General features: G+C 37.3%; 1 protein-coding gene across 6 annotated transcripts; it reads left to right on the forward strand.

The window, feature by feature from the left end:
* The first annotated feature begins 4,499 nt into the window (after window positions 1-4,499).
* LOC107870220 lies at window positions 4,500-19,470 on the forward strand. 6 transcript variants are annotated; one of them, XM_016716671.2, is made up of 11 exons: window positions 4,500-4,757; window positions 8,233-8,341; window positions 8,716-9,618; window positions 9,704-9,795; window positions 11,583-11,795; window positions 11,919-12,891; window positions 15,145-15,663; window positions 15,759-16,087; window positions 16,754-16,852; window positions 16,934-17,059; window positions 17,432-19,470. In XM_016716671.2, the coding sequence occupies exons 1-11, from the start codon at window positions 4,638-4,640 to the stop codon at window positions 19,181-19,183; spliced, it is 5,235 nt and encodes a 1,744-aa protein (XP_016572157.1). In that variant the 5' UTR covers window positions 4,500-4,637; the 3' UTR covers window positions 19,184-19,470. The 6 variants fall into 6 exon arrangements, with proteins under 6 accessions (XP_016572157.1, XP_047268418.1, XP_016572156.1 ...); XM_047412462.1 differs by having other exon boundaries at window positions 9,704-9,783; XM_016716670.2 differs by having other exon boundaries at window positions 4,501-4,757; window positions 11,913-12,891.
* Window positions 19,471-19,488: the final 18 nt, after the last annotated feature.

Here is a 19,488-nt window from a genome sequence, read left to right on the forward strand (position 1 = left end):
TTGGATTTTGTTTTCATGGATTGTGTTGAATCCCTGAAGTATTTGAGTTGGAATGTTGATTTGGGATTTGGGTTTTTAGCGTTTGGGTAACTTGGATAATTGTATAAAGTTTTGGAGTTGTTGTTGTTGTTTGATTTGAGATTGAGGGTTTTGCAATTTAGTTGGTATTGTAAGGATTGAAATTCTTTTTTTTTTTTTGTGATTTTTGTGGGAAATCAAGTGAATTGAGAAATGGGTGTTGTTCCAAAAATGATTTTGATGGAAAATGTAGTGAAAAAAATGAAGTCTTGTAAGACTGGGTTATTGATGAATTCGAACTTAGAAGAGGAAAAAAATGATGATTTATTAGAATTGGATGATGAGAAGGAAGAGTTTGAAGAAGAGTGTAATGATGAAGACAAAGTATTTGATGTTTTGTCACCAAGAAAAATGATAAAGATGGAAAGGCGGAGAGCAAATGTTGCTTGTTTGGAAGATAAATAGAGATGAGGAAGATAAAGAGATTGGCCATGGTAGCCATTGAAGAGTTGTTGAAGCTTTTTATGAGGGTATTTTGGGATGGTGATGAAGAAGACAAAAAAATTAATATATATATATATATATATATGTACTTTTGTATTAAAAAGAAATGTATTTTTTTTTTTTTTAAAGATTTTCGGACTACTCACTCTCTCGGAGAGAGTGAGATACACTTTCTTTGCCACATAAGCCTTTAGGGGTGTAACAATTTTATTTTTAAAATGTTCAGGGATCATAGGACCCCCGCAAAGTATAAGTGTGTAGTTGAAATTTGGGACAAAGGTTGAGGGCTCTTTTGACCATTTTTCTTTTTTTCACATTTTATGTCTTCTACAAAATTCTTGATCTAGAGGGTTACTATCAAAAGTAAAATACTCACTTCTTTATTTTTATGGAAAAAGGTTAAAACTACCCCTGAATTATTTAAAATTGAGCAAAAATATTCTTCATTTTTTTTGCTCAAAAATATTCCTCCGTTTATTTTTGGCTCAAAAACACCCCTCACATTAACGAAGTGTCACCAAAATTACCACGTGAAAAAAATTGTCACATGGTTAGTCCTTATCAACATCTCATTTACGAAAAAGGGCCAAAACTACCCCTGAATTATTCGAAATGGATCAAACATACCCTCAATTTATTTTTTGACTCAAAAATATCGTTTATTTATTTTTTGGCTCAAAAATACCCTCAGTTTATTTTTTGGCTCAGAGATACTCTTTACTTTAATGGAGTGTCAACAAGCACACCACACGAAAAAAGTTATCACGTGATCAGTCCACGTCGACATCCCATTTAATACCCAGTCGAACCACTTGATCATTCAACTTAATAGATCATTTAATGCATGTATTCGATTCATCTTCAAAACACTCAACCCGTCTTAAAGGGAAAAGATAAATCCACCCTTCATTTCGCTTGAACTCTCCCGAAAAAAATCGATGCAGATTAGGAATTTTGAAAGAAAAGAAAGACATTAGTATGTGGGTTGAAACTCGACCCGTGTTTATCATGTCAAAGAATATGAAAGAGTTCAATCCATTTACTAAGGGCTTTGTTATTCCTTAAAATTCTTAGTCTGCATTGATTTTTTTTTTAAAAGTTTAAACAAATACGTGTCGATTTTTTTAAAGACGGATCGAGTATAGGTATTAAATGAAATATTGAGTTGGATGGTTAAGTGGGTCGGCTTGGTATATCATGGGATGCTGATGTGGGCTGACCATATGATAATTTTTTGTTTCACATTGTGTTTTAAGTGACACTTCATTAAAGTAGGTGTATTTGTGAGGTAAAAAACAAACAAAGGGGTATTTTTTAGTCAAAAAACCAAACTGAGAGGTATTTTTGCTCCATTTCGAATAGTTCAAGGGTAGTTTTGACTCTTTTTCATAAATAGAATGTTGACGTGGTCTGAACATGTGACAACTTTTTTCATGTGGTATGTTTGGTGGATACTCTGTTAAAGTGAAGGGTATTTTTGAGGCAAAAAGTAGACTAAAAGGTATTTTAAAGCCAAAAAATAAAAAAAGAAGTATTTTTGAGCCAAAAAATGAAGAGCATTTTTGCTCCATTTCAAATAGTTCAACGATAATTTTGATCATTTTTCATTGTTTTTATTTGTCCGCTATTAATTTAGCACTCCCTTTAAAAGAAATGAATAAAATAATATTTTTAGTATATCATTATTCGAATATAATAAATTCAAGCATTGCAAAATACAACAACAACAACACACCAGTGTATTCCCACATTGTGAGATTTGGGGAGGGTAAAATGTACGCAGTTCATACAATTACCTTCGAAAAAGTAGAGTTTTTTGATAAACCCCCAGCTCAGGACAAAAGACAGTAAACAAAGTCGAAATAAAACATAAAATAAGACGAAGTAACGGAAAAAAATACCTACAAAATAGTACTCTACACTATCAAATCGGGAGCACACCCTCACCCCAACCCTTCTGCGACTACTAGCAAGGTTACACCAAAGAACTCCTATCTACTAGCTACACCTCACCTATCCGCACTAGCCCTCTAACCTAATTCACGTCTTCTACAACTTCCTATCTAGGATCATGTCTCAGTAAGCTGTAACTGATCCATATCATGTCTAATCACCTCCCTTCAGTATTTATCCGACTTACCTCTACCCTGCCTAAAACTATCCAAATCTAACCTCTCACACCTACAAACTGGAGCATCAGTGCACCTCCTCATCACATGCCCAAACCATCTCAACTTTACTTTTTGCAACTTGCCATCCACTGAAGCCACCCCCACCTTCTCCCGAATAGTCTCATTCCTAACCTTATCTCCCAAGTAAACCCACACATCCAATGCAACATCCTCATTTCTGTCACCTTCAACCTCTAGGTACGAGAGTTCTCAACTGGCCAACACTCCACTCCATACAGTATGACCAGACGGATTGCCACTCTATAGAAATTACCTTTAAGCTTGGGAGACACCTTCTTGTCATACAAAACTTCCGAAACGAGCCTCTATTTCATCCACCCAACCCCAATATGGTAAGTGACATCATTGTTAATCTTTCTATTCCCCTGAATCATAGACACAAGGTACTTAAAACTATCTCTCTTACAGATAACCTGGGAATCCATCTTTACTACCACCTCATCCTCAAGCATCAAGTCACTGAACTTGCATTTCAAGTACTTTACCTTGGTCCTACTCAACCTGAACCCTTTAAACTTCCGGGTTTGTCTCCAAAACTCCAACTTATCATTAACACCCTCGAGTCTCATCAATCAAAACTACATCATCCGCAAATAACATACACTAAGGCACCCTTTTTGAATATGCCATGTCAAAAAATCCATCACCAATCGAATAAAAATGGACTTAGGATAGATCTCTGGTGCAAACCTGTCAAAACAGAAAAATGCTCTAAATCTCATCCTACCATCCTCACCCGAGTTTTCGCTCCCTCAAGCATTGCAAAATATATAGAAAAAGAACAGTCTAGTTAATAACAACGGTATTTTTTTTTTTCGATAGATCCACGGTTCAAGAGAAAATACTAGCTAAAAAAAACTATACTAGAGATACAAATAATAATAGGGAGTAACACAACAACAAATAATAACAGAACAATACAACCACAAAATAATACATCAAGCGATCTGCCTGAAATAACATAAATCAACAAAAATCTAAGAGCAAAGGACTAGTGTAGTACTACAACTACTAATAAGGACACCACTCCTACCTACTAGCCTAGACGTACTCCGCCATGCTAACCTTCTATCCTAATCGGCATACGCCACACATTTCTATCTAAGATCATATCCTCGATGAGCTGCAACCACACTATATGATGTCTAACCACCTTCACCCGACATTTCTTCAGTCCATCTCCACCTCTCCCGAATCATCCATAACCAAACTTCTCAAATCTCTACATTGGGGCATATGACGAATTTAAAAATTTTAAAAAGAGGGTTCGAAAAATAATAATACTGGTTGAAATTTGACCATGGAACATCAGAGTGAATTTTGAATTCCTAAACCACTAAGTTAACCCTTGATCTTATGTCGAAGGGATAAATTCTATACATATACACCAAAAAAAATATCTTATATATATAATGTAAATTTTAAGGATTCAAGTGATCACCCTTCCCCCTCGTAGATCCACCCTTATCCATGCACCTCCTCATCGTATATTTGAACCATCTTAATTTTACTTTACACATTTTATCTTCAATTGAAATCACTCTAAACTCATATCGAATATCCTAATTTTTAACCCTATCTAAAATAGTTTATCCAGACATCCATTGCAACTCCTTATTTCATAGTAAAAATGGATATTTTGATTTTCAAATGAAACAAGGATGAAATATGATAGTATGAAAGGGTGATACAGTAAACTTACCCTAATTACTTAATTAATTGTGAATAAATAAAAATGGAAAGCTAGAATAAATAAATGCAGTACTTATAACCCGACCTCATTTTAAGAGCTTTTTTGTTACTCTACATAAATAGGTAAATTCCGTTTTTAGACCCACGCCCTACTATTTCGTCAGGCAGAGTACAGAGGTACCTCCGTAACCGCCATTCGAACAGGAAGAGAGAGAAAAAAATTGGGCTGCAATGGCGAAAATCGACCAACACAAAGACCATTCGGTAGAAAAATCCACGGAGGAAGGAAGAGGAAGAGGAAATTCATCAGGAAGTAAAGAAGAAGGAGAGCTTTCTGCATCTGAAAACGATGTAAACGACAACAATTTCATTTACCTATATGCTTTCTACTATTCATTATTACTATTATTTTACTCCATTTGTGCCCAGAATATACCTTATTTTGCTTATTTCTATGTTTAAATTCATCATTTGCCGCGCAGACATAGTTTTTTTGTTGTTAACCGAGGTGTTCGGGTCAGCTTTTGCGCACCTCTACTAAATTCACGCGATAAAAATTGGGCTACAACGGCAAAAATGGACAAAGAGAAGAGGAAATTCTTCGTTTCTGAAGAATAATAATAAATAGTTTGTCAGCAAGTAAAGAAGGAGGAGAACTTTCTGCCTCTGAAAACTGATGTAAACAACAACAATTTCATTTACCTATGCTTTCTACTATTTATTTACTCCATTTGTGCAGAAAACATACCTTATTTTGCTTAGTTCTATGTTTAAATTCATCATTTGCCGCGCAGACATAGTTTTTTTTTTTGTTAACCTTTGTGTTTGGGTCAGCTTTCACGCACCTCAACTAAATCCACGTGATAAAAATTGGGCTAAAATGGCAAAAATCGACAAAAGAGAACTTTCTGAAGAATAATAATCAATAATTTGTCAGCAAGTAAAGAAGGAGGAGAACTTTCTGCATCTGAAAACTGATGTAAACAACAACTATTTCATTTGCTTATACTATGTACTATTCATTATTACTATTGTTTTACTCCATTGGTGCCCAAAAAATACCTTATTTTGCTTATTTCTATGTTTAAATTCATTATCTGTGCAAACATATATTTTTTATTTTTTTTGGTAAATGTGGTGTCCGGGCCAGCTTTCATGCAGCTCAACTAAAAAAAATTGGGTTAAAATGGCGAAAATTGACGAAGAGAAGAAACAGGTCCTTCAGCATTTGTAAAAAACTTTACTGATGATCGAAGAGGAAGAGGAAATTCTTCGTTTCGGAAGATTAATAATAAATAATTTGTTAGGAAGCAAAGAAGAAGGAGAACGATGTAAACAACAACAATTTCATTTACGTAGCTCTATTTTTCTATTCATTATTAGTTTATTATATTGATTTACTCTATTTGTGCAGAAAACGTAGCTCATTTTTGCTTGACTCTACGTTTAATTTCATCATTTGCATAGATGTATACTTGAATTTTTTTGTTTTTGGATAACCGTGGTGTCCGTATCAGATTTGCGCACCTGACTAAATCCACTGGATACCTGCCACCTCCCACCAACAATAGTTACTAGGTAACTTTGTCCACCAAGGCTAGAACAGATGAGAAGAAATCACCTAATGTTTGTCTCTGTTGGGAATTGAACCTGAGACCTCGTGGTGCTCAACACATTTTATTGAATCAGTAGGCCACACCCTTGGATACTTGCCTAGTTTAGAAAAATTGGAAGTAAGAGTAGGGGAAATGGAGGAAGGGATTATGAGGATGGAAATCGAACCCTCACTAGCCAACTAACCGAGCTAGTGGTTTCATTTACTCTTTTTTTTCTTTAAAAAAAAAAATTAGGGGTAGGGAAGCGAAAATCGGTGAGGGGATAGGTGTTTGATCGTCGAACCCTCACTAAATGTTCAGGTAGTCAACCAACCGGGTTACTAAAATGCCATAGTTTCATTTAACATAATTCCTCAGGAAGCAGAGAAGAAGGAAAACTTTCTGCATCTGAAAATGACGTAAACGACAATCTCATTTACCTCTATTTCATACTATTTATTACTACTATTGATTTTACTCCATTTTTGCTCAAAAACTCACATCTCATTTTGCTTAGTTCTATGTTTAAATTCATCATTTGCTACGAGGTGGGGAATTGAACCCTCATCGACATGAATGCTCAGGTAGTCAACCAACCAACTGAGGTAGTAAGGAGAACTTGCTGCATCCGAAAACGATGTAAACAACAACAATCTCATTTACATCTATTTGTACTATTGATTACTACATGATTTTTACTCTATTTTTGCCAAAAAAGTAGCTCATTTTTCTTAGTTCTGTGTTTAAATCCATCATTTCCGCATAAATACATATACTTGCATTGTTTCATTTTGCTACTGCTTTCTTATTTCCCTTTTTGAAGTCTTCCTAGAAGTGTAAATGCTGTGAAAATGTACCTTAATCCCAATTTAATTTTTGATAAGGAAAAAAAATGTACCTCAATCCCAATTTATTACTCCTTTAAATTTGTCTTTTAAGATTAATTATTTTTTTATATCTGGTACATGGGCTGATGGGATGTAGCAAGTATTCCTGGAATTAGTAGGTGCTCTCAAGTTGGCCCGGACAATACAATTATCGAGAAAAAATTAATTAGGGTTTATTCTTGGTACATGTGCGATTGTGCTTGTGGGAGGTAGCCGACACCATGCGGAATTAGTAGGTGCTTTCAAGTTGGCCCCAACAACACAATTATTGGGAAAAGATTAATTAAGGTTTATAGGTTTTCTACATTTACTATAAATTTGTCAAAAAAAAATAATGTAAAAGTTCTATTATAAGTTTCTATACTTGCCTAGTTTCATTTACTATTGCTTTTAATTTGCCTTTTGAAGTCTTTCTTAGAATGGTAAATGCGGAGAAAATATACCTCAATTCGAATTTATTAGTCCTCAATATCCATAGCCTTTCCTTTGGACCCTTTGATACTCAAAAAGTAATTTGTTTTCTAAGATTAATTAGGGGTACTTGTCCGAGGTAGCAATTACTACGTGGAACTAGTAGGTGCTTGCAAGTTGTCCTGGACAACGTCATGAAAAAAAGGATTAATTAGGGTTATATGCGGTCCATGTTCAAAAGATGCAGGTTGCAGAAATGAGGATGTTGAGATGGATGTGTGGACATACTAGAAGTGATGGGATTAGGAATGAGGATATCCCGGACAAGGTGAGAGTAATCTCTCTTGTGGATAAGATGAGGGAAGCGAGATTGAGATGGTTTGGGCATGTGATGAGGAGGTGTGAGAGGTCGGATATAGTGGGTACGAGGAGAGGTAGGGGTAGGCCGAAGGAGTATTGAAGAGAGGTGATTAGATAGGACATGGTGCAACTCAAGATTATCGAGGACACGATCTTAGATAGGAGGGTGTGGAGGTCACTAATTAGGATAAGAGGGTAGTGGGTAGTGGAGTGTTGAAGTAATAGCCTTATTCTTATAGTGTATTGCTTTTGATTTCCTTTATTATATGTGTTTTTGTTGTTGTTGCTACTATTGTTTTCTTCACTGTCGTTTTCTCCCTATCATATCTACTTTGATTCGTTGTAATCGAGTGGAAGTAGATGTAAGGTCTGTGTACACTCTATCCTCCCCAGACCCCTCTTTGTGGGATTTCATTGGGAATGTTGTTATTTGTTGAGTTTCTACAATGGTTGTCAGTTTCAAAGAGTTTCAACAATGGTTGAGTGTATACAAAATTTTATGGGGCAAGTAGAAGCTATTCTGGGTTAGCAAGCTACAGTAGTATTGAGTTGATTGAGCATTGTTTTCCACAGGATCAGAGTGATTGTTTCCCCGATCAGCTTACAAGCAGTGATGCTGCTCCGTTGGATCAGCATGTTCACATTGATACAATGAATGAGAATTTTCAGGATACGCAGGCAGGTATGTTGCAAAGCTCGGGTATTAAAACATTTATTTGTATTTTGAACTCTCGTTTCATTTACCTACTAGGAATGACTGGTGACAGTTTTTCAATCCATACCATCAGCATATATGCACATTGTTGTTAGTCACTTTCTATGTGTGGCTGTTAATTGATTGATTTACTCTGGTAGATTTTGTTCTTTTAGTACAAGTCTTCTTCTTCCTTGATTCATAGTATTTTTTGGCCCTGTATGCTTATGCACTAAGGAAAGGTAGCTAGATAAGAGGTCGCAACACATATTCTTCTAGTTCTACGTTCTATTAATATCTGGAACTTACAACTTATTTTGTTAGGTCTTTAATTACATTTCTTGCTTGTCTGACTGTCCCAGGACTTACATCGTACTTTGCAGAAAAAAATACTTCTTCCAGCAAAAAGGGTTGCTCGATTGATGTGCCTTCTAGAAATTCTCAAGAATCAGCTCATCTGAAGAGTTCTAAAAAGAGTCGAGAGCATTTTGTACCATTTCTGATAAGCTTCTCAGATGACAGTGGCAGTGACTGTGAAAATTCTGGACAGAAGAAGATTTCAGCAAGTAAAAACAGAACCTTGGCTGCAGATAAATTTATTAAACCACCAGCCCCTGCTCCTCGAAGACCTCAGAAATCGCAAAAGATTACTAGAAATGTGGCAAAGATGCCAAACAAAGAGGCTCACAAAGTTTCTTCTTTATTGACCAAACCTAATGGAGGCACTTACGGAAATGCTGCACATATGCATAGTTTGAGAAAATTTAACAACTCAAATATGGTAGCTACCTTTGACCATGGGAAAAGAACAAATGTACATATGAATTCTAGTAAACTTCATGACTTGCGGCAGTTGATCGCACTTCGCGAGAATCAATTGAATCTTGAGAGATTACAGAATACCAAACAATTAACTTCAGCTTCGCATAGAGATGCAAATTTTGTCAATAAGAGGAATTTGGTGGTGAGGGCATCTAGAGAAACTACTCATGATAATTTGCAAGGACTAAAAGAACCAGACAAGAAACGCCAAAAGATTGTTTCGCCGAATCCAAGTTGGGGTTTCTCAAACTCCCAAGAAATGATGTCTGTGGTTATAGGATCAGAAAAGTGTGCAATAAAGGATTCCAATCACCCTCAACCAACTGATCATAGCAGTCATGGAGAAAAATATCCATCTTGCTCAGTCATTACTGGACAGCTGAAACAAAAAGAGTATCAGGGCTCTTCTTCTTCAACAAATCCATCTCTCACTCTCAAAGATGGTACTTGTACTCTATTTTGTGTATAGAGCAATTTTCTTTAAATGACGTTAGTGGATTTCTAATTCAAATGAGCTTATTGCCACAGGTATAGATGCCGCAAGGAATCACAATCAGAGTTCCAGCAATTCGTCAAAAGAAGTTGCAAGTAAAGCTGCCAATAAATTGGTAACTTCTCGAGTATATCTCCATATCTCCATCTGCTGTCTATGTTTTAACATCAGCCATGATAATGGGTATTGATGACTGGTTCAGTATCATTGTGGGGCATGGAGCCTTTGTGTGGTTATTTGAACTTAGTTTCACCAACCAAAAAAAAGTCCACCATTTCGTAAAAGTTTTTCCCCTCTATTACTGCACCTACTGCACTTAGAAGACATTATTCTTCCAGAAGCAAGATAGCGAAGATAAAATCTCTGTGGCAAGTGGATTGAAATAATTGTCTTAGCCTTTTGTCAAGAGGTGCTTAATGTAAAGTATAAGGTGCTTGTTTCCATATGGGTTTAATAGAACATAGATAGAGCCTGCTAAAAGCCTCAGAACAGGTATTGGTCATCAGTTTGATTTTTTGGGTTGGCCCTTCAATGCAATAATGTTTTCTCTTGGAAATCAAATCAAAGACACGACTGTAAAAATACTAAAAATAGAGGTTGTACTTTCTTCATTATCATAAAGTGGTTGTATATGAATTACCCTGCGGGGGTGTGGGGGTTGGGGGTGGTGGTGGTGGTAGGAGGGGCGCGTCTATGGTGAATCAGGTACTGTCTAGTCACAAAGCAATTAATCCGTAGAAGTCGAGCCTGAGAAGTTCTGATATTGTTGACATTTCAGTTATAATTGGAGTATGTCGCCCCATCCAGGATTATATTACCTCATCCATGTTCTTATTTATTCCTACGTATATTATCTGTTGTCATGACTTCAATTTTTTTTAGTTAAGCTGCTCCATTGCCTCATTAGGAGAGAGGTGTTTTTTCCCCAAAGGGAGCCCACACAAATGATCCACCTAATTCATTTGTAGTGGAAAACTTTTAGCAACGTTAAAAGGTCCAATTCATTTGAAATAGGATGGGCCGACAAGCTAACATGGCAGGTCGTATCAATCAGCCTTTGTTTCACTATGTAATTCCAAAATGAACGAGATATATAATCTTGTCCTGTTCACTTTTGTTTCCTTCTTCCTGGCCACCAATGGTTAAGTACAATTTGCTTACCAAGGGCCATTTGGAAAATGGAGGATAATCTCTTTATGACGAGATATGATGCTTTTAGTCCAAATTTGTCATTTAAGGTGCATTTTTGTATTATTCATGGTTAAAGCTGTTTCCTAGATTTCCTTATCCTGTACCTAGTGCACTTGTATATGCAACATTCGGATATATTGAATATAATGTCACTTCTGCTGTATCGATTCTGGTCAGGCATTTATCAAATCTTTCTTTTGCTCTTGATTTTGTTTCTAACTTGGGAACATAACCATTGAAAGATGATGTAGTTGAGTATTATGGGAAGTAAATTATCTGATACCTCCAATTTCCTCTTGAATTCTGGAAGTGGACATATTTTTTTTTTTTTTTTTTTTTGTGTGTGTGGATTTATGATATTTCATTTGTTTTACCTTAGTTTCCACTGATGATACATGATTCCAAGGTGCAAATTTGTCGAAATGAATAAAGCTATCCTTCCTTTTTTTCTAACAGAGATCACTCAATAGGAAGTCTTGATTTTCCTAGTTGTTGTGTTGTTTAAGCTGTATATACTGGTGATAGCATAGGGGCTTGTATGTGGGGCGGGGTGGGGTGGTGGGGTGGGGTGAGGTGAGGTGGTAGTCAAACATGTTTTCTGTATTGCATCTATATATTGATTTTCAGGGAATTATATTGTCGGTATTCTGTTGTCTCTGTGCATTTGATTGTGATATTATACTTCATGGATAGTTATCTTTTCTCCTTTTTTTTCATTCTAAGGACAAGGCAAAGCATGCCACTGAACTATGTAGTCAATACAATCAGCCTCTCTTACAGCAGAAAGTGAGTTCTGGGCTTGCTGGTGTTAATGTACCTGAAAAGAGTGACACCAATCTAGTCAGATCTAATGAAAACACGCAGAAGCCCGCTCCAGATAGTAACATCATTGCAGCCTCTACCCACGGTGCAGGCAGCAATGCAAGGGCCAATGTTGTATGTTTCTGCCTTTTTCTATTTTCCTCTTTCATGTGTTTTTCTTTCCCCCTTCTTTTTCTAAAACCAAAGCTTAGAATTGCATATTTCTGATAGTTCTTTTTCCCCTTGTGAAAGAGAAAGATTTCTCTGAACTTTCCGAGCTTTTGGAACTGCTATGATGAGCCGAATATTAGTGGAAGCAGCAGCATAGACTTGCAATCATTGTTGAATTTAGAAGAACTTCAAGATAAAGAACTGGAAGAAGCACAGGAATGTCGCCGCAAGTGCGAGATTGAAGAAAGAAATGCTCTGAAATCTTACCGAAAGGCTCAAAGGGCCTTGCTTGAAGCTAATGCTAGATGCTCTCACCTATACAGTAGAAGAGAACAATATTCATCCCAACTTCGAGAACTTATGATGGGAAATCCAAATTTGTTACTGTCTTGTGGGTCTCCTGACCAAATTGGAATTAGATTGGACTCCTCACCTGCAATTTCTGATGTTAATTTGCATTTAATTCCCAATTCAAGTTGTGCAGTGCAGTCTACATTTGACTTAAACAATCAACAGAGATCCAATTTAAATGTCCATCCAAATAATGTCGCTCTTCAAAATGTATCCAGTGTTCAAGAGCATTATAATTTGGCGTCTGATCCATGTAGTGAGCCTGATTGTTTCACATTCAAGCCTCATAATGAAGATAATGGTGCAAATGACATGTGCTCCCCTTCTGAGGATTTCAATACGTCTCAAAATGAGGACGAAGGGAGATTTCTGTTCGAAGATAAATCTCCAGAAAACCATCTGGACTATCAAGGAAAGGAAAAATCCAGAGCTGACATGGACAAGAATACGAACAATGCATCAGAGGGGCAATCAGCAATGAATAGTTCTCAGGATTCTTTACTCCTTGAAGCATCTTTGCGTTCTCAGCTTTTTGAAAGACTAAGGATGAGAACTTTGCGCCAGAAGGAGAGCCCACAAGAGAGCCTGGATGCTGTTACTGAAGGCAGAACAGAAAATAATGAGGTTGTGGGAAGGGTGGCAACGGACGATAGATTATGCTCTGATTCAGAGCGAGAGAATGAGCCACAACAAGGTTTTAACTTGCAAGGTAGTGTTCCTTTATGGATGTCTTCCCCTGCAGTAGCTCATCTCTGTTGATTGCAATTTGACCTATGCGTGCATATGATCTGTTAATCAGATTTTTTTTCAGAAAAACTAAAATACCTTGTTGGCTCTATGGTAGTGCAGTGCTTTTAGATAAACAACAAATACTGCTAATAAAATTTAATAAATGGATTTAGTAAGATGCACAATATCCCCGTGTACAAAAGACATATACAAGTAGTACTCAATAGTTAATTGGACATTGTGGCTGAACAATATGTATGATGACAACCGATCCATCAACCTCAATGCAAGACTAGTTGGGAGAGTATAAATTTAATCCTGACATTAATCCTGGATATAACATCTAACTTTGAACTATTTTGTTCACCTCCAAGGTGGGATAACTTAATCCCAGAACTACAATCCCGGGATAATTTAGGCTGCAAACTAATTGACTCCATAGAGGTCTGAGAATTCCATCATAGCTCTGGACCTTCTTTGGCAATTCCCTTTCGCAGAAGGAAATCCAGCAACACAAAAGTTCACGCAATTGCCCATGGACCCTCCACCAAAGCCCTCACAACTTTTTCCCCCATACTTCCCTTCTTTCTCTTTTAACAGTTTGGGGCATACACCCCTGTAATATGTCATTCAAAGTCCTGCAATAGTCTCTAATCTACATGTCAAAGTATAGGATCCAGTCCGGAGCATCTCCCCTTTCCATTCCCTATAGTCCCATATCATCATGATTCCACCTGTAGTTCCACTGGTCTCTAGACAGGAAAATCATATCCGTCTTCCTCCATCAATTTGCTTAACAAGATCCTCTATAATCCCCCTTGAGTTTTGTTTCCTAGAAACATGTGATGTCTGCATTCAAGTTGAAATTCTCCCTTATCCCTGTCATTTGATCCCCTAACATTCCATGAAGCTAATTTGATGATCATTAATCAATTACAGTCAAGACCTTCCCGTATACATGTTTCCATTACTTTTGAATTTGACATCAAAAGAAATCAATCCTCTCAACTCGTGTCCCTTTGAACCTGGCTTTCTTGATAGTAATATCTGATTACATCCTCCTTGCCTGCCTGCACCTGTCTATCTGCAGGAGATTTCCATAGATTCTTCCTCATGTCACTCAAAGTCTATTCCAATTATTTTGCTCAGTTGAACAAATTTTGATGGACCCATAGAGTCGCGTTCATTTCCTTGTCTAGACAAACATCCTGGTGGTGGACCAAAATTGGCTCAACATCTTCAACTTACCAGCCCTTTCCAAAGTTCCCAGATTCTGTGTGTAAAACCTGGTTTGGTTTTTCAGTATAGCTGTTAAGTTGTGGCTCCTCCACTACTGTGAGAGACGCATCGTCACTTGTATTCACTATTTTATGTGGCACTTCTCGCTTCATAAGAGTCAATTTGACTAATCTTTGATGCTAAATTAGATTAGATCAACTTTTAACATTATACATCTTAAAATGTTAGGTTAAAGTTTTAAGATTTGCTTTGACATAGATTTGATTTCTAGTACTCCCTCTGTCCCAATTTATGTGACAGTTTTCGCATTTCAAGATTCAAACTATGTAAACTTTCACCTAACATTTTCTTTTTTTTTTTTTTTTTTTTTCAGTTCCAAAAAATGTTAGGTGAAAGTTTACATAGTTTGAATCTCGAAATGCGGAAAGTGTCATATAAATTGGGACATAGGGAATACTAGAAATCAAATCTAATTGCCTAAGAATTTGGCATGTTGCGTCTCAACCATTATTGAGTAAATTTTTTGACTGCCGTCAAAGAAATTATATGCTGAAAGAAGAGATATGATTTTATTGTTGTATTATGATATTTGGCCAGGTATAATGTTTGTAAAACCCCTTGCCTTTGGGTTAGCCATATTTCCGTGATATACTATGTAACTTTTTGTGGTAAGCTTAGTTGGTTTGGTTTTAATCACCATATCCACTGTTTGATGTAGTTTTACTGGACAAGCAAGATTCATTTTGTTGCATCACTTGCACGGTTATACCAGTTATTATGTGTGATTACTTTATTTCTTATTTTTGTGCACTTTTGGTTTCAATCGTCCAGAATGGTTGTCACAAAGTCTTATTTTTGGAAGGTCATGATATCCATGTTCTTTTGGACGTGATATAATAACGAGAAGTCAGAAATTATCATTTCAGAGGTTGACACTCTTTATTCTGTTTGAGACAACTTTTTGATTTCTCTTTCCTTTTGAACTGTTTAATAGGTCGTGACATGATGAGTACGATGTTTAAGATGCCTACAGAGGTGGACCAGCCATGCAACAATGAGAAGTTTGGTTCTGATTCTGCATCCCCTTCATCTTATATTTGTCTAGATAATTGTATCACCCCAGGCAACGACAAATCTCAGTTCGCAAGCTCGGTCACCTTTTCATATCCTATCTTGAAGAGTGCTATCTTAGACTTTAAGGTTTCAGATTCCATGGATTTACTCAAATTACAGAGTAGAAATTCCATTGTACAAACTTCTCATGATCAGGGGGAAGACAATTTTGGTAGCAGCACCACTCCAAGCATTTCAAGTTCGGTCTCGGTTGAAGCAGCTTCACTGGATTTAATTGGCAGTAAGAGTGGGTCTTACTCTTGCAATTTTACCATTGACCCGCTTTGGCCACTTTGTATCTTTGAACTTCGGGGGAAGTGCAATAATCCTGAGTGTTCTATGCAACATGTTAGAGACTACTCTTCTGGCAGTAGAATGAAGGTGCCAGTGGATACCGATGGTATGGATCTTCTGTTGAAATGCGTAAGACGTCCTTACAGTTTCTTCATGTTCAGCAAGTGGTGTAAAATTTTCATAACTTGTTTTCTTCTGTAGACAAGGTTGGATCACCAGCTCAAGGACAGATATCCTCTGCTAAAACAACTCTTACCAAGTCACTCGACTGCCTTAATTTGGCTCCCCCAACTTATTTGGTTGGCTTGGATGTTCTGAAAGCTGATCTGCAGTCATGTAAATCTATCCCAAGTCATGAGTACAGTCAACTGTGGGTGAAGTGCTTCAGTCTTTCCATTGTTCTGTCAAGTCAGCTGCCCACTGCTCTGCCATCTGATGAGCTGTTATTTTATGGTGCTAATGCTCGTGTTGAGGTCCAGGGTGGTTGGAATAGGCAATCACTTTATTTTCAGAGCAGAAATGGATCATCGGTTTGTCGAATCATCCTGTTCTTTACTAATAATGCATGGGGTTGGGGGAGAAAAGAGGGAAGGAAAAAGGATGATCTTTATCTACTTATATAGAACTTTTGGAAAAGCTGAATTTTTAATTTTAGCTTAAACTATTATAGCTGACTTTCCTCTGAAATACCAATTTTAATTTTCGATACACGAATCAAGAAAAATTATTTTGCATCTACTTGCTGCTTACCAAAAGAGTCTTTGTCCGTGAGAAGAATGCGGTGATTGTACGGACTCTGAAACTTAAATATGTTTTAGTTTTTCTGGGTAATATTCTATTTTCTTTTATTTTTACTATGCTTTTATTTTTCTTTGTGAATGTTTGTAATTACTAGTCGAGGCATCTGAATATATCTAAAGAATGCAAATGCTTTGTTATTGGCTATGTCCTTTTATATCTTGCTACTAGGTCCTTTCGGGGTGGGTGGGTGGGGTGGTGGGGGGGGTCTTTTATCTGGTTTCTTAGTCATCAATTGTGGAATACCCTTTTTTTTTCCTGTCCTTGTATAGGGTCGAGTTTGCTATGCAGTAAGGATGGTGTTTTCTCTACCTTCCACTGAAGGCAAACAAATAGTTGCTACCCTTCGTTAGCATGTGCAGTCAGTGCTTTAACTTTATCTTCTAATAACTTACCAGGGTCTAAGCAAGGAACTATTTGCTGCTGATGATCAGATTGTAGAAATGGCTCTTCTTAATCTCAATCAGGAGGCTAATAAATTGAAAGGAAGGTTAAAGGTATTTTTTTGGTGGTGATTATTGGTTAGATATTTGGAGGGTCAGTAGTCTCATCCTTTTAATTTTTGCTAAAACATGTAGGCTCTTGAACTCCTTGCTCAAGCTTTGGAAGCTAATCCTACGTCAGCAGTTGTCTGGATTGTTTACCTGTTACTTTACTATAGCAGTCAGAAGTCCATTGGAAAGGATGACATGTTCAAATATGCGGTATGCAGCATTTCGACATGGAACTTTACTACTGTTAAAACGGAATATTTTAGTTGGTTCAAGGTGCTTATACTATTAGGAAGTCTATGCGCTGAAAACAGTTGTACATTATAGGGATTAGTAATATGGAAGCTAATTGGGTCTGATGTGCGCCAATATTTTTTTTAATTGTGCCAGACAACATCAGTTTGATTTACTTCATTTAGGCCCCTTCCCCAAGTTATGTACTAGCCCTTCATTCTAATAGCTGGGGGCTTCCTGAAGTTTTTGTCATAAATTCACTTCAGAGAAGGTTTTACTTGGACTTGTTTGTTTATGATTCACTTCATTATCCACATAGGTACTGATAAATCTTCTTATTCTGCAATCCAGGTTGATCACATCGAATGCTCTTACGAACTCTGGCTTTTATATATAAATAGTCGAACACAGCTGGATGAGAGGTTGGCTGCATATGATGCTGCACTCTTGGCCCTGTGTCGCCACGCATCTGCATCTGACAGGAATGCTCTTTTTGCCAGTGCTGGCATATTGGATATATTTTTGCAGATGATGAATTGTCTGTGCATGTCTGGGAATATTGCTACAGCCATTGATAAAATCACTGAGCTACGTCCAACAGAAGAGAAATCTGATAGCCCGCTCAGACCGTCTCTTCCTGGTATCCTTAAATGCTTAACCATTTCTGATAAATGTGTTTTCTGGGTCTGTTGTGTCTACTTGGTTGTGTACAGGAGACTTCCTATTAACGTTCTGCAGCGGTTTGAATATCAGAAAGAAATTTCTTCCATAGATTGGCCATCTACTGACTTGACCTTTGATGAGAAGCAACGTGCTGTCTCTCTGATGGAATTAGCAGTTGATTCTCTAGCGTTATTCATTGATAGAGAGGCTCTTGAAGATGAAGCAAACCTCAGGGCAGCACACCTGTTTGCAGTCAATCACGTTAGATGTGCAATGGTGCTTAAGGGTTTAGATTGTAGTAGGAGTTTGTTAGAGAACTATGTCACATTGTATCCATTATGTCTAGAACTTGTTTTGATGTTAGCTCGGGCAGAATATGATTTTGCAGATGGAAGTTTTGAAGGTTTTGAAGATGCTTTAGCCAATTGGTTTGATGAAGTTCCTGGAGTGCAATGTATTTGGAACCAGTATGTCCAATGCGCACTCCAAGATAGGAAAAGAGATTTTGTTGAGGAATTAATGGCTCGATGGTTCCAGTATTCATGGAAACACAGATATTCTCAAAATAGTTGTCTGGATCCAGTAGATGGTGACAGCTCCAAGTCTTTACCACAGTCTGCTTCAGTATCTGATGTTGCTGCTCTCTTTTCCAATTCTAGCCCGAACGATATTGTATTTGGGATGCTGAACTGTTCTATCTATAAGCTATTACAAAATGACTACGCTGAAGCTCAATTAGCCGTTGATCGGGCATTGGAGGCTGCTTCTGCTGAGAGTTACAATCACTGTGTGAGAGAACGTCTCTTGTTCCGGCATGCAGAGAACTTGCACAATGATTGGCAAGTATTGAGACTTTTGTCTGGTTATTTGGCTGATAAGCGTGCTTCCAACACGTCTGAGCCATTGTCCAGAGAGTTCCTCCAAAGAATTAAGAAGCCTAGAGTCCGGCAGCTAGTTGGCAAATTGTTATGTCCGGTGTCATTGGAGCCTTCCATGTTGAACACTGTTCTGGAAGCATGGTATGGTCCATCTCTCTTGCCCGAAAAGAAACTCACCAACTTCGTTGACATGGTGGAGAGCCTAATGGCGATACTTCCTTCCAATCATCATCTGGCCATTTGTGTATGCAAGCAGTTAACCAGAACCTCAAGTCCAGCAAATGCTTCTGACGGCGTCTTTTTCTGGGGAAGCTCTCTCTTGATAAATGCGTTATTTCAAGCTGTCCCCGTTGCACCAGAATATGTATGGGTAGAAGCTGCAGATATTTTGCATGATCTTACAGGTTCCCGGTCCCTATCCATCAGTTTCCTCAAGAGAGCTCTGTCGATTTATCCATTCTCTACAATGCTGTGGAAATCTTACATCAATTTTTCAGAAGCTGAAGGGGATTCAGGATCTGTAAAAGAAGCTGCAATGGCAAAAGGCATTAAACTCCAGTGACTAATATCCCCCGAGGTAAATTTTGGGGCAGCTTTTTGATAGTGTAATGAGTAGTGTAATGTGGTGAGTGATTATTCATATTTACCATTGCAGAAGGCAGATCAATAGTTATATAGAGAACTAGAGAATTGTACATGTAAAGGGAAAATCATATAGGTCCTAATTGCCAAAGATATTTCTCTAAGCAAAACATTCGTATTTGTAGCTTATGAAGATTTAGGTGAAATTACTTGTGCCTTTTGGTTTGATGGAATGGTATAGCAATATATTTTATTTCTTACTTTTTATATGCTTTACATGAGCTG

Source organism: Capsicum annuum, chromosome 5 (genome assembly GCF_002878395.1).
Source record: "Capsicum annuum cultivar UCD-10X-F1 chromosome 5, UCD10Xv1.1, whole genome shotgun sequence".
NCBI classification, from domain to species: domain Eukaryota; kingdom Viridiplantae; phylum Streptophyta; class Magnoliopsida; order Solanales; family Solanaceae; genus Capsicum; species Capsicum annuum.

Bases quoted from the DNA above. Each gene is read 5' to 3' on its own strand.
- LOC107870220 (XM_016716670.2), top strand. From the start codon at position 4,638: ATGGCGAAAATCGACCAACACAAAGACCATTCGGTAGAAAAATCCACG. The intron at 16,088-16,753 runs GTTTGTCGAATC...ATAACTTACCAG, and splicing joins AGAGCAGAAATGGATCATCG to GGTCTAAGCAAGGAACTATT. The intron at 17,060-17,431 runs GTATGCAGCATT...TCTGCAATCCAG, and splicing joins ATGACATGTTCAAATATGCG to GTTGATCACATCGAATGCTC.